The sequence below is a fragment of the Barbatula barbatula genome, assembly GCF_947034865.1.
Source record: "Barbatula barbatula genome assembly, chromosome: 11".
In the NCBI taxonomy this organism is placed as follows: Eukaryota; Metazoa; Chordata; class Actinopteri; order Cypriniformes; family Nemacheilidae; genus Barbatula; species Barbatula barbatula.
The window spans coordinates 6,579,857-6,595,059 of NC_136774.1; the positions used below are offsets into that span (position 1 = coordinate 6,579,857).

The 15,203-nt window shown below is 38.3% G+C and overlaps 1 protein-coding gene across 1 annotated transcript in view; it reads left to right on the plus strand.

Moving 5' to 3' along the window:
• The window catches only part of pdlim2 (PDZ and LIM domain 2 (mystique)), a 58,875-nt gene that overhangs the window by 3,795 nt on the left and 39,877 nt on the right, over positions 1-15,203 (plus strand). The window contains exon 2 of the mRNA XM_079468427.1: positions 8,152-8,283. Within this exon, the coding sequence (XP_079324553.1) occupies positions 8,188-8,283 (96 nt within the window). The 5' untranslated portion in view covers positions 8,152-8,187. The remainder of the gene's footprint in view (positions 1-8,151; positions 8,284-15,203) is intronic.

Here is a 15,203-nt window from a genome sequence, read left to right on the forward strand (position 1 = left end):
AACTATAGAACAAAACCAGATGATGCAATATTTGCCACATTTACAATTTAGATTTTAATTGAAAGCATGTTTTTTTAGAACTCCCTGGCTGAATATCAGATTTGCATTAAACTTTTTAAATCATGGAGGCATTACACCAGGGTTATCAAAAGCATTGCAATAGCCCTAAGGGTTCAAGTAATCTTCATCAAATCCAGTGGCAAGTACACGCTTGTTAAAACTGAACATGTCATTGTCACTTTATAGTATCATCGTATCAAATAAATGTGTATTATATACACTAGGAATGCACAGTGTACCGGTACAACGGTAGCAATCGCAATGCTAAATCTTCAAAATACCCATGAGGCATCCCTCTTTTTTGAAGTTAGTACTGTAAGTAATGTTGCATATGCGCATTAACATTCATTCGAACACTATATGTACATCTGCTTTTTGAGATATGTACGGCATGCTTTGATCATCTGTAAAATGTGTTTTGTTTCATTTAATGAGACTGGAAATGCCACGCTCTGAGACAATGGTTCATTGAGTCCTTCATCAAGACACTTGCCTCGTACTTGAATAAATCAGTCGTATTAAACGAATTGGCCGCTATGATTAACTGCCGCCACCTACTGTCCATTATAGTTACACATTTAAAGTAAGCTTGACATTTCCCTTTATAAACATTGCTGTTCAAATGAAACTGTTATACTATAATATAACCAAATTACAAAAATTCCTGGACATTAGTAAATATTTGAGTAAAATATTAATGTATACTACAGTATTTGCTACAATTTATCCAATAACTGTAGAATATTGTAGTGTGCAGTATAAAACCGTTTACTATAGTAAATTAAAAATGTTTATTAAGATTTGTGTATTAAAGGTGCAGTTTGTAACAATTGTGCAGTAAAATATCCAAAAATCACTAGGCCAGAGTTATATATTTTGTTCAGATGAGTACTTATATTATCTCAAATGTTTCCAACTACTTGTAAATCATGAGAAAATTACCATTCTAAACAGTGACACAGGGCTGTGTTGTCGCCTGTCAATTACGCCATATCCGCATTGCCCTTTGTTACCGCCTTTACTGACGTAGAAACCGCATGACTACAGAAGTAGTGTCTAGTGTATAGCAAGCTACTAGCTTGTTTCGAGCAGTCACTTATTTATGGGCCACAATTATACGCAACATTTATAAAGCTTAAATACTTTACCTCGTCCGCGAGCATGATTTCTCCTTCCCGTTTGATGGCCATCAATCAAAGACAACAGGTCCCATCATTCCATGCTCCTTCACCGCCTCATCAATCTACGTCGTTGTTGTTGTTTTGATCGTGTGCCCTCTAGCAGCTGTTTTTAAAATGATTTAGCTTTAAGGAAATTCTGTTTTAGATTTCAACTATGAACATGGCAGTATCGTAAAAGAGGTTTTGGTAGGGTCGACCGATTATCGAATTAGCCGATTATCAATGTCGATATCAAGCATTTTTTCGATTATCTACATTGTTCATTTTAAAACCCGATTTGCTGATAATTTAATTTTGAAATGCGCTATTTGGCTCTGATGCAGCAAAGGATTTAGTGAGAGCCGTCGGGACATGGCACTCTAGTCTGTTGTCTTTTTGTTGGGAGTAACGAGTCCGGCCAATTAACACGGGAGGCTGAAGGCACTGGAAGTATTGGATTTACTCGCACTGAAAGCATTTGCTAGCTTGAGCTGCTTCAGTGATAGCGCATCAGTTGACGGAATAGGCATTTACACATTTTTTTAAGTCATACCAATTCACAAATACAAACCACATAACTAATAATTTCTTCAGTCAGAAATCTCAGGCAATGCACGCGCATAAGGGACACAGCCATCACTCAAACTGCTCTCAACAAGTGTCAGATTGGACAGTCGGTTTTCTTCAGTGAGTAAATGTGAACAGCATCTGTAATAAGTGTTACCCAGTAATGTCTTAATGCGCCGCCACATCGTTTTTTATTACTGCGGAGAAAGACTTAAATACTACAGTAATTTTAATCATACAAATAAGACTAATACATGAATCGAAACTGTGATTGGTCTTCTTTTATTTGTGTGTAGTCATTATCTACTAAATGTTCGCTTTTGTAAAATAATAAAAATATACAGGCTGTGTTTTCAGTCGTCTCTTTGAAACGCATCATTAAAACAGATCTAAAACTCTGTGAATACTTATCATAGAAACGTAAAGCATATGTCTAAAGAATGCTTGAAGTGTCTACTTTTAAATGATCCAATTAGTATTCATATTCTCGGATTATATACTTGATCTGTGGAAGCCCGACAATGACGCAACAAAACAGAAAGACTCTTCGTTATATATGTTGATTTTACTGCGCGTTTGCCTGATGTCATGCTGCACATGTGCGGATCTTCAGACAGTCCTAAACAAAGAGGATAAACTGTTTCGCTGCATCAAGTGGAGGGTCTTTCTGACAACTATTGCTTGTTTATTTCCTTACTGTTTTATAGTAAACGTCTAGTAACCATGGTTTTTGGGCAAAGTTTTTGTCAGAGCTCCTTAATTTTGACATCAGACATGTATATCGGTTGAAAATATCGTTTTTCGGTCTACTTGACCTGTAATAATCAATATCGACATCGGCCCGAAAAACACATATCGGTCGACCTCTAGTTTATGATACCGTGACAACACTAATATACACTCCATATAATGTGTAATTTCCTCTATAGTCTATAAAGGAGATATGGAACAATTCTAAATTAAAGAGCCTCAGCATGACTTCAAGTAGCTTTGGTGGATATTTGACAGAAAGTTGCACAGATATTCCATGCACATTGCCACATCTGTAGTTTTAATCATGTTAGCCTGTATTGTATCATACCACTGAAACCATGATAGCCATATGCTGGCACACACACAAACAGCCACAACAGCCATTCACTCCATTCAAAGCTGTTATATAACAACTTCCCGTATAATAACTTTCCCACAGAACTGGAGTAAAATTGGCATGAAATTTCAATTTAGTCTGAGAGTATAGCTTTGAAAACTGCCGAGTGACTCAAGGTGCTGACAAAAACAAGTTATTCAAACGTATTAACAATATCAGAGTCACCCCCAAGGTGTATGCCTGACAGAAAACATTTACCTTGGTTAAACTCAACCTCATTTCCCTCTTTGAAAAGCATGGGCACATTTTGGAATACTGTAGAATAAACAGGAAAATTTAGCATTATTTGAACCTTGGATGTTTTCCTGACAGTTGCAAGCCAAGGAGTCTCTGGACTTTAAGCAGTTGTAGCAGAAAACGGTATTAACTGTCGATTGTTTTCGATTGTTTACTCAGATTGTTTTCTTTTTACAGTACAGTTTGAGAGCTTCTTGGCTGACCTTACTGTCTGGTGTCTCAGTTTTAATTTGGAGAGAAAAGTAGAAAAGATTTTTTGTAAGCGGAGTAGTGTTTCAGACGACAAAAGCAGAAATATGTATCTGTAAGTCGTAACATTTCATAAAGGTCATGAAGAACTAGTCTGTTTCATGTTTAGCTTCAAGAATTTAGTAATTTGTGGAGTTATTTTCAAAATTAAGCTCACCTCACCTCAACCCACCCACTTTTCTGAAATTCTAAAGAAAAACACATTTACATTTGAATGAAGTGCAGTATTTATAGCATTTTAATGAATGTGAGGCAACGCCACACATAGAAAGTATGAATGAAGTATTGGAACCAAGGTGAAGGAGTTTGGGGAAAATTTGCACAACTTTGTTAAGAAAATAAGGTTACAATGCAAAATGTTTTACTGGTCTTGAAAAGAGATTTTTAGAATTTTTTTTCTACAAATTTGATTTGAAAAGGTTTTGTGAGCTTTTTATCTACTTTTAAACCCCCTTATCTGACTTTGTAACAGTGTTCAAGTTTTACATTTGCCACATCAGTTTTCACATACCACTTTAGCCCTTCCATAGAAATCCTCTGACCTTCTCAAGTTTAAAACCAGTGCCAGTGTACCTTGAAAAAAAAAGAACAGTTTTAGAGGTTCATGTCTCATTCGCAATTGCTTCCACCACATTGCTATGAAAGAGTTATGCATTGCTTGTAGTCATTTCAATGACTCATTTAAATTTGTGTTTTTGTTCTGGTGTGACCAGAATTTTTGGTTTCAGTTTTGGCCAAAATGTGTTTCTTCACTTCTTGGATTGGCATATGAATGATTCACGGCTTTAGAATCACGATATTTGCACCACCCATTCCCACGTCGTCTCAGTACAGCTAGTTCTTGTTAATAGTTTATAAACCACACTTAAGGACTTTTTGAGGAATGTAGGTTCATCCCTGTCATTATGCATGCTTTTGTCTCATTACTCTATAAATATATAGTGAGTAATGTCGTGGCTAGCCATTATAAAGCCACAAGAGCAGGGATGTTACCAGTGTCATTTGACCAAATTTGAACCAGTAAAACCAGTCTTTAAGGGCCTTAACCTGATACCTTTTGTTGCAGTGGAATGTGAGGTGTTGTCTGGTAGTTTACATGGAATTGTAGCAATCTGATGCTGACAAAATTAGCAAATATCTGCAGGTCCGACATGTTGAGTTACAGCAACTTGATATACAAAAAATGTTTCCTTGAACCCGATTAATAAGTTCAAGTTTGGGACACTTTTGGATATGTAAATGTTTCCTTTCAGTCAGTTCCATGAAAATAAACTAATGGCCTTTGGCAAATGGCAAAAAATTTCAACATGGAAACATGGACTCCCAAACCTGTCTTTTATTTTTATGTTTCAAATACTTTAACTTTCCTAGCTGAACAATGTCTATTTTTACCTTACTTGGCTTCCTCTCTCTGCCTTTCCTTCCTCCTTGGATTCAGATTCAAAATATCTAAGATTGAAAAATATCACTGAAATACTCCTAAGGAACCAACATCCTCATGTTTCTCTTAGATTTAGTACCTATTCATTAGCGCAAATTTACATTATATGCAAAAGCCATTTCCCGTGCACACTGCTTTTATAACTGTGAATTGATCTTACCGTAGCGGTTTCTGAGGGATATGTACAGTGAGATCTATTATTAGATGCATCTTAATAAAACACATTTAAAAGACCCAATACACCCATATATACTAACTCGGTCTCTTAGATCATCTGATTTGGGGATTCTTAGCATTCCCAAGTTTAGACTGTCCACTGCAGATAGAAGGTCATTTAGTGTTAATGCCACCCAGGTTATGGAATTCTTTACCCATATCGCTCCATAACTCTTCTTCTTTATCCATCTCCAAAACACAATTAAAAACATATTTGTTTGAAATGTATTATCAGTAATCTTGAATCTTGTCCTGTATATTTGTATGTTTGTTTGAAAATGTCTTCGTCTCCTTTGTCGTCTTGTCTTGTTCTTCTAAAACAATCAATAAACATTTCATAAAGAGTTTTAAAAAAATGGCCAATGTCATGGACTCTTGCATAGCTGAATGATAAATTACATTTGGAAATCTTGAGTAATTCTGCATTCTGTTATAAAACCGATTGCTTGAGCCACGTCTGAAACCAAGTCATACCTGTGACCGCGTTGCATCAAAATTACTGCGAAAGGTACTACTGTTATAAGATGAATAGGTTTTTATTCATACCATCATATTTATCTTACTAGATGTTTTAGGAATGTCAAATAATTAATCACGATTTATCACATCCATAAAAAAGTTTGTGTTTACATAATATATGTCTGTGTACTGCATATATAAAATTTGTATTAATAAACGCAAACACATACACAGGAAATATTTTGATGTATTTTCTTAATGTTTACCAATAATTTATATTATATATAAACATTTATAAAAAAAATCATTTTATAAACATAATGAATATGCAAAGTACACAGACATAGGCTATATTATGTAAATCGGGGTCATTGGTGACCTAATGGTTGGAGCGTTGGACTTGTGATCAGAAGGTTGCCGGTTCGAATCTCAGTGCCGGCAGGTCATGACTGAAGTGCCCTTGAGCAAGGCACCTTACCCCTGATTGCTCTGCAGTAATGTGCCACTGTAAAAAAGTAAATTGAAATACAATTAATTTGGATGAGATTAATCGTGATAAATCATTTGATCGTGATAAATCATCGTGTTTGATGACAGCCATTGAAGCCATGGTTTACAGTGACTTCGGAACAGATAAGTGGGTTTTAGCCATTAACATTACTTTACTACGGTGAAGATGAAGTGCATTCACTCTATGCTCTCCTAGTAGTTGCTCCTCTGTTGTTAATGGTAGTGAGAGCCTCTCTCACATGCGAGACTAATTTAGGTTTTGAAGGGAGGAGAAATGTGTCTTCCTCCTTCACGGTGATCACATTAAACTCAACAACAACAACAACAACAACACCGAGCAGCCAGAGTCCTCGAAGGCTGCAGTCATTAGGAAAGGTGCTCCCGAGCAGAGGGGTTTTTAAGGCTGCTAATTGCCTGGAAAGCTAATGATGGGGTGGATTTTCGTTTCCCCGGAGCAAGCGCTCCAAGAACGCTCCCAAATCCAGAGACTTATGCGTTCATGAAGAGTAGGGTACACTGTGTGTACTCTGTGGGTTCACAGACTGTCTTATGTTGATATTAAATGCAGGAGGACATTGTGACAGACCGTGACCAGACACTACAGTGTTTACACGGCCAAATGCCTTAAATTCCAGCTTTATTTACATCATTATATCAAGGGTGTAAGTAAGCTCTGGAGCTTTTTTCCTCCTGTTAACAACAACGTGATGGGTAGTACAGATCACATGACAATAGATAGATCGATGGATATGATAACTACGTACGTCTCATACAGTATGTCACATGAATGTGACTCCAAACTTTAAATCAGGGAGTTCAGGCACGTTTTGGCTGTCAGGTAAATAGTTCATCCACACCAGTCTAGATGAAATGTGCAAAATTTTACTCTTGTGCACGGCTGCTTCAGGCCCCTTTCTTAATATGGTAAAACATGCATCGGTTTGAAGATCAATAGCATGAAATGAAAGCAACCTAATTCCTTCCATATTTTTCTGTAATTGTTGTTGTGCTAAAAGAACATTTGTGTCACAGATTTCACTGATGTGATGCAGATCTCAGCGCTCAATTGAAATCGTGTCCTTTTTCTTTGAAGGAAATTGTTGTCGGTTGACTGGGTATGTTTGGAGGTTTTTGGAGTAAATATTTTGAATAGACTGGAAAATACACAGTTGAAATGGATGACGTTGATTCCGTTGCTACAACTGATGCTTTGCTTCACAAACTATTTTAAATAGGGCTGTAGTTATCTTCGTAATCGAGTATTCTACCGATTATTCGATTAATTAAACGAGTGTTCGGATAAGAAGTACTTTTTCTTTATGATAGCGCAATACTAAATTTACCAGAGACAATACGTGTGGTCTCAAATGAACAACTCATTTGTTTCCTTTTTAGGAAATGAACATTGATTAACATCACACAGAAACAAGCACAAAGACAAATGCACTTCACATAAACGAGCGGCTCTGTTTAATCCACCTGCCAAACTGCATCGCATGCGTGCTACACTGGTAGATACATATGTCGCACTGTAAGTAGGGGCACAAGCGTCTGGACTCGAGGAATCGTTTCAGCCCTAATTTTAAATGAGTTGTACACAAAGTGCTATGGTAAACGTTAATAGGGGTTAAGGGAATCAGTCGAGACTGATTCATTTCAGTTCTTTAAAAATGACTGAATAAGTCAATTCACAAAAGCAATTATTCTTCACCATCGTGCTAGATCAACAACAGTGAATCTAATTTCAGTAAATTTTCCACATCCAAAAACAGAATAGAAAGTCTCTTGGGTGGAAGTGATTCATTCAGGACATTTTGTGGTTAACCCTTGTGAGGAATGTCAGTCATGTTCCACCTTTCTGTGATGTCTGCTTGTTGCTGTGTGTGTGTGTGTGTGTCTGTCTGGATTTAAGCCACAGTCATGTGGAATAGGATAAAAGATGTTCTGAAGAACAGATGAAGGCAGTTTACCTTTCAACAGCAGCCAGTTGTTCAGAGAAGTGGACACATATAAAGTAGATCTGTGGCATCATTAAACCTGATCAAATCTCTCACCTTCTGTCATCCATCTGTTTTACACCTGTGCCGTTTCTTCATCCACAGCACTCTCAAGAGCACTGGGCAGCAGGCCGGGGTCACATGATGCCGTTTAAAGTGAACTTGATTGGCCCGTCTCCCTGGGGATTCAGAATATCTGGAGGACGAGACTTTAAGAAGGCTATTACTGTTTCCAAGGTAATTCCTCATCCCTATGAACCAAAGCAACTCTCCTGAACATGTTTTTTTCATTTGTAAAACAAAATCAACAAAGACACATGCCCAGACATCTCACTTTTTGTTTGCTACTTAAGAAAATAGAGGGTATGGATGTGTTGTGACTTTACCACGTGAACACCACTTGAGCAGGCCGGACTGCGCCCCCGTGGCTGGCTGAACACTCAGCAAAATGACTGCTTACAATATCAGGAAACACAATTCTGTGCAACATTTCAGTGTTCAGCAACACAGACGTGCTGTGTCCTCTCCTTAAGCTCCACTCTGCAGCTTTTTTGCATTTTTCAAAACTGTGGTGAGAACTGACCAGTGCTAAAATAGGTTGCCCATGACGCCTTTATGTAGAGACATTATATAAAGACAGAGACAAGAAGTCAGAGATTAAAGAAAGCAACATTTATTTGAATCTACTCAATCATTGTCTTGTTACATTATTTTACATGACTCTGCAAAAAAGCCACAGAAGAACCTTTTGGTTCCATAAAGAACCTTTTACATCTGAAGAACCTTCTGTTTCACAGAAACACCGAAAGGTTCTTCAGATTATAAAAAAGAAAGAATGAGATGTTTTTTCAAGGAACCTTTGGCTGAATGGTTCTTTGTGGTACCAAAAATGGTTCTTCCATGGCATCGCTGTGAAGAACCTTTTGAGCACCTTTATTTTTAAGAGTGTGGAGCTCTCAGGTGGACCAGTGAACTTTTAGTGCAAGTACAAGATTTCAACAACGTTTTCATAAAACTATTGTTAAAAACCTTTTTTCAGTACTTCTGCCACCTAGTCTGGGACCAATTTATAGTTTTTCCTGTGCTTTGGGTTTAGTTTCTTAACTTAATCAGTCTGTCTCATACAAAAACAAAGTTCTTCCCATTAAAAAATTATTCCATGTCAATATTAGATTAGATTAGATTGAACTTTATTGTCATTACACATATACATGTACAGTGTAACGAAATGTAGTTTAGGTCTAACCAGAAGTGCGATTAGCAAGTGCAGGATATACATTTAGAATATATACAGAATACAATATTGAGAAATATTATACAGTTATGAAAATATGTTCTATGAAAATATGACAGTAGGTATGTACTATGAAAATGACAGATGACTATATACTTTTAACAATATATACAGATGACTATATACTATGAACATTACAGTTTTTCTCAAATGCTAAAACTCAAAAGCCAATCCTCTAAACCAAATGTCCAGTTGTCTAAACACATTTACTAAATATAGCCATCATTTTCCAATATCATAAACACATTTCACATGAAGGCACAATTCACAAAACACAATCCTCCGTTCTCATAAATCTTAACACATTTTTCCTTGTTAAAACACAAGTTGCAAAATAACTCTGCTCATATTCTCAGATGAAAGCTCATGTGATGCAAAATGCTTGCCACAGTCAGCAATATTTGAACACAATGAACACACCTGGCACCATTCATTACACACAACAACTCAAAATTTAAGACACTTGTTGCCAATGCTGTGACCTCATGTATAAAAGTTCAGAGGGCACAGTTTGCTGAAGATTTGAGTCAGAGGAGGGAGAAGAGCTGGCTATGGAAGAAGAGGAGCAGGCCAACAAGGGAGAGGAGAAGGTCCAGGAGGGAGAAAAAGACAACCTCGCACCATCATTACAGACAAGATGCGAGCAACAGTCATTGACCATGTCATTGTCCATGGCATGACAATGGCTAAAGCAGGACTAAGTGTCCGTCCAAACCTGAGTAGGTTCACCGTGGCCACCATTATCAGGGCATTCAGACAACACAACAGGTATTGTACTCTATTGCTTTCTTTGTCACAATACAATTTACAAGCCTATGAAAGTAGTCTATTTGTTTCAAATAAGTTGTTACTGTATTTGTAAAACATTTCAATTGACAACACATGTTTCTTTCTTTAGAGTTGAAAGAATGCCACATCGAGGTGGGAGGGTTGCCATATTTACAGCGGCACAAGAAACCCTCATTTTTGATATGGTTCGTGAGAACAACCTCATCAGACTCCGGGAGATCAGAGACAAAGTCACTGCCGATAATGTCAACTTTGAGAGCATTGATGTCAGCTTGGCCACAATAGGGGGTAATATCACTCTTTGTGCGGCCATGGGTTTGGAGGGGCTTGTCCACCGGCATTCTGTCCTTTGGGTCTTACAACATCCAACGTCTCCTCACCTTCCTAGAGGAGCTAAAAGACATCCTCCTGGACCGCCCATCACATTTATGTGATCATTTGGGACAATGTAAGCTTCCACAGAACAAACCAAACCAGAGAGTGGTTTGTACAGTAACCACCTTTTAAACGTCTGTCTGCCACCATACTCCGCTTTCCTGAATCCTATAGAGGAGCTCTTCTCATCGTGGAGATGGAAGGTTTATGACAGACAACCATACACTAGATAGAACCTCCTAAGGGCAATGGAGCTGGCCTGTGTTGACATCCCAGTGGAGGCCCTCCATGGATGGATTCGCCATTCCAGGGCGTTTTTCCCGCAGTGCCTGGCAAGAGACAATATAGCCTGCGATGTGGATGAGGGAATGTGGCCCGATGCAGCTCAGCGACATGATGCCGCACAGTGATTGTGGTGTGTGTGTGGAGTAAATAAAAAAACTTCACAACCCTGATCATGTTTTCAAGAGTACTGTTGTGTGCAATAGATTCAGTTTTTGGATTGATTTGTGTTACAGTAGTGTACATGCAGAATTTACTATAGATTTATACTCTTCATATGAAACTCACAAATCTAAATGCCTAATGCTCTGCAGAGATCTAAGAAGATCCATTACTGTAAAGTTTCTAAAAATATGCATTGGCAGTTATGAAACAAAGAACCTTCTCACAAATTGAGCATTGTGTTTTCATTTTTTTTGCTGTTGTGTGTAATGATGTGTATAGTGTTTACATTTTTGAAAGCTTCGAGCTGCTCTTTTGGTGTGAAAGTTTGAGTTTTGAAGTGAGAAGGTGTGGTTGTGTTTATGTAGCTTTAGAAAAGGGTGTTGTGTTTAGACATTGGGGAACATGGAGGAAACGTTTGTGAAATGTGTTTTAGCATTTGAGAAAAACTGTAACACTATGAAGATTAATGTACAGGTGGATATGAGCAGATAATAATTTAGACTAAACAGTAGTGCAAGTGATTTAAGTGTGCATAGATTATTGACATTAGCTGTTAAAGTTGCAATGCAATAGGTGAGTAAATGCAGTTGTTGAAGTAACAGTGCAGTGGATGAGTTAATGCGGTTATTAAGGTTACGGTGCAGTATAAGAGGTAATAATAGGTTACAGTGCAGTAGATGAGTAGATGCAGTTAATAGAGTTACAGTGCAGTAGATGAGTAGATGCAGTTAGTAGAGTTACAGTGCAGTAGATTAGTTAATGCAGTTATTGAGGTTACAGTGCAGTAGATGAGTAGATGCAGTTAATAGAGTTACAGTGCAGCAGATGAGTAGATGCAGTTAATAGAGTTACAGTGCAGCAGATGAGTAGATGCAGTTAATAGAGTTACAGTGCAGCAGATGAGTAGATGCAGTTAATAGAGTTACAGTGCAGTAGATGAGTAGATGCAGTTAATAGAGTTACAGTGCAGTAGATGAGTAGATGTAGTTAATAGAGTTACAGTGCAGTAGATGAGTAGATGCAGTTAGTAGAGTTACAGTGCAGTAGATTAGTTAATGCAGTTATTGAGGTTACAGTGCAGTAGATGAGTAGATGCAGTTAATAGAGTTACAGTGCAGCAGATGAGTAGATGCAGTTAATAGAGTTACAGTGCAGCAGATGAGTAGAACCAGTTAATAGAGTTACAGTGCAGTAGATGAGTAGATGCAGTTAATAGAGTTACAGTGCAGTAGATGAGTAGATGCAGTTAATAGAGTTACAGTGCAGCAGATGAGTAGATGCAGTTAATAGAGTTACAGTGCAGCAGATGAGTAGAACCAGTTAATAGAGTTACAGTGCAGTAGATGAGTAGAACCAGTTAATAGAGTTACAGTGCAGTAGATGAGTAGATGCAGTTAATAGAGTTACAGTGCAGTAGATGAGTAGATGCAGTTAATAGAGTTACAGTGCAGTAGATGAGTAGATGCAGTTAATAGAGTTACAGTGCAGTAGATGAGTAGATGCAGTTAATAGAGTTACAGTGCAGTAGATGAGTAGATGCAGTTAATAGAGTTACAGTGCAGTAGATGAGTAGATGCAGTTAATAGAGTTACAGTGCAGTAGATGAGTAGATGCAGTTAATAGAGTTACAGTGCAGTAGATGAGTAGATGCAGTTAATAGTTACAGTGCAGTAGATGAGTAGATGCAGTTAATAGTTACAGTGCAGTAGATGAGTAGATGCAGTTAATAGTTACAGTGCAGTAGATGAGTAGATGCAGTTAATAGTTACAGTGCAGTAGATGAGTAGATGCAGTTAATAGTTACAGTGCAGTAGATGAGTAGATGCAGTTAATAGTTACAGTGCAGTAGATGAGTAGATGCAGTTAATAGTTACAGTGCAGTAGATGAGTAGATGCAGTTAATAGTTACAGTGCAGTAGATGAGTAGATGCAGTTAATAGAGTAACAGTGCAGTAGATGCAGTTAATAGTTACAGTGCAGTAGATGAGTAGATGCAGTTAATAGTTACAGTGCAGTAGATGAGTAGATGCAGTTAATAGTTACAGTGCAGTAGATGAGTAGATGCAGTTAATAGTTACAGTGCAGTAGATGAGTAGATGCAGTTAATAGTTACAGTGCAGTAGATGAGTAGATGCAGTTAATAGAGTAACAGTGCAGTAGATGCAGTTAATAGTTACAGTGCAGTAGATGAGTAGATGCAGTTAATAGAGTTACAGTGCAGTAGATGAGTAGATGCAGTTAATAGTTACAGTGCAGTAGATGAGTAGATGCAGTTAATAGAGTAACAGTGGAGTAGATGCAGTTAATAGTTACAGTGCAGTAGATGAGTAGATGCAGTTAATAGAGTTACAGTGCAGTAGATGAGTAGATGCAGTTAATAGAGTAACCGTGCAGTAGATGCAGTTAATAGTTACAGTGCAGTAGATGAGTAGATGCAGTTAATAGAGTTACAGTGCAGTAGATGAGTAGATGCAGTTAATAGTTACAGTGCAGTAGATGAGTAGATGCAGTTAATAGTTACAGTGCAGTAGATGAGTAGATGCAGTTAATAGAGTAACAGTGCAGTAGATGCAGTTAATAGTTACAGTGCAGTAGATGAGTAGATGCAGTTAATAGAGTTACAGTGCAGTAGATGAGTAGATGCAGTTAATAGTTACAGTGCAGTAGATGAGTAGATGCAGTTAATAGAGTTACAGACAGTAGATAAGTTAGTGCAGTTATGAAAGTGGTCCATTAGTGCAAATGAGCATATTTCAGATGTGCAAGTGAGCAGTATAGAGTGCAAATGATGCTGTGCGTGTGTAAACAGTACGATAGAGCAGATAACATGAAGTACTGGTGTGTACAGTTCAGTCATGCATGCAGCCCTGTAGCGCAGTGTAAACAATGTTGTAGCAGCTTTGAGTTCAAGGGAAGAGAGGAAGTGGAATCGGTGGGGGGGCAGAGTTCAATAATGAAACAGCTCTGGGAAAAAAGCTGTTTCTTAGTCTGCTGGTTCTTGTCCGAAGGCACCTGAAGAGCCTACCTGAAGGCAGGAGAGTAAACAGTCTATGAGCGGGGTGAGAGGAGTCCTTTAGAATGCTGCGAGCTCGACGCAGACAGCGTTTCTTCTGGATGTCCTCAATGGCAGAAAGTGTAGTCCCTGTGATGCGCTGGGCTGTTTTCACCACCCGCTGCAGTGCCTTGCGCTCAGCAACAGAACAGATCCCGTACCAGACTGTGACACAGTTGGTCAGGATGCTCTCTATCGTGCAGCGATAGAAGTTCACCAGGATAGTTGAAGACAGTTGGTTCTTCTTCAGTGTCCTCAGAAAGAAGAGACGCTGGTGAGCCTTCTTGACCAGGCTTGAGGTGTTGGTGGTCCAGGACAGGTCCTCCGAAATGTGAGTCCCCAGGAACTTAAAACTGGAAACACGTTCAACAGCCATCCCATTAATGTGGATGGGGTTGTGTGTGCCTCCTTTCGCCTTCCTGAAGTCCACGATGATCTCCTTTGTCTTGGAGGTGTTAAGGAGCAAGTTGTTGCCTGAGGTGTTTCAATATCCAGAAACACCTCCCTCAGTTTGTTTTTGATTAAAACAACTAATGGAATCTTTCCTTCCTGATCACATATAATCCAGATTCATGTGTTCAGTATAATCTTTGTTAATAGTTAAAGGAACAGTTCACCCTAGAATGACATTTTGCCATAATTTACACAAGAACCAATGAGATTCCAGCGGTGAGAACTTCACTATTTCACAGTGCTACAAATCTGAAGTTTTGAATCTCATTGAATTGGCATGTATCCGCAAGAACCGATGAGGTAGAAAGCTTGGCAATGCACACCCTGTTCTTTAATCTTCGTTCTATTGGCATTTTTGCACTTCCTGGTCACCAATGTATGGCAAGAGCTGCAAGAGCTGCGTGATGTCTCTTAAAATGTCGTCTTTTATCTGTCATAAAAGAGCAATAATACGATAGGTGCTAATAGAAAGTTACTGGTTTCAACAAAAGCTAGACCACTACCTGCCTGTTGAGAGAAGAGAGAGGGTTAGTTTTTTTATTTATGTATTCTTATTTGTATTTTTTTCATTTGTCTGTCGAGTATTCACAGAAGAGATGGGTTTTAAGTAGTTTTTTGAAGGTTGTGAAAGAGAGTTCATCTGTGCTGCCATCTACACAGGGGAGACGGAGTTCATGGTGCATGTCAAGCGAGGCGTACAGTGATTGGCCGAGACACGCTCCATTGTGCGTCTCTCTAGCAACATTT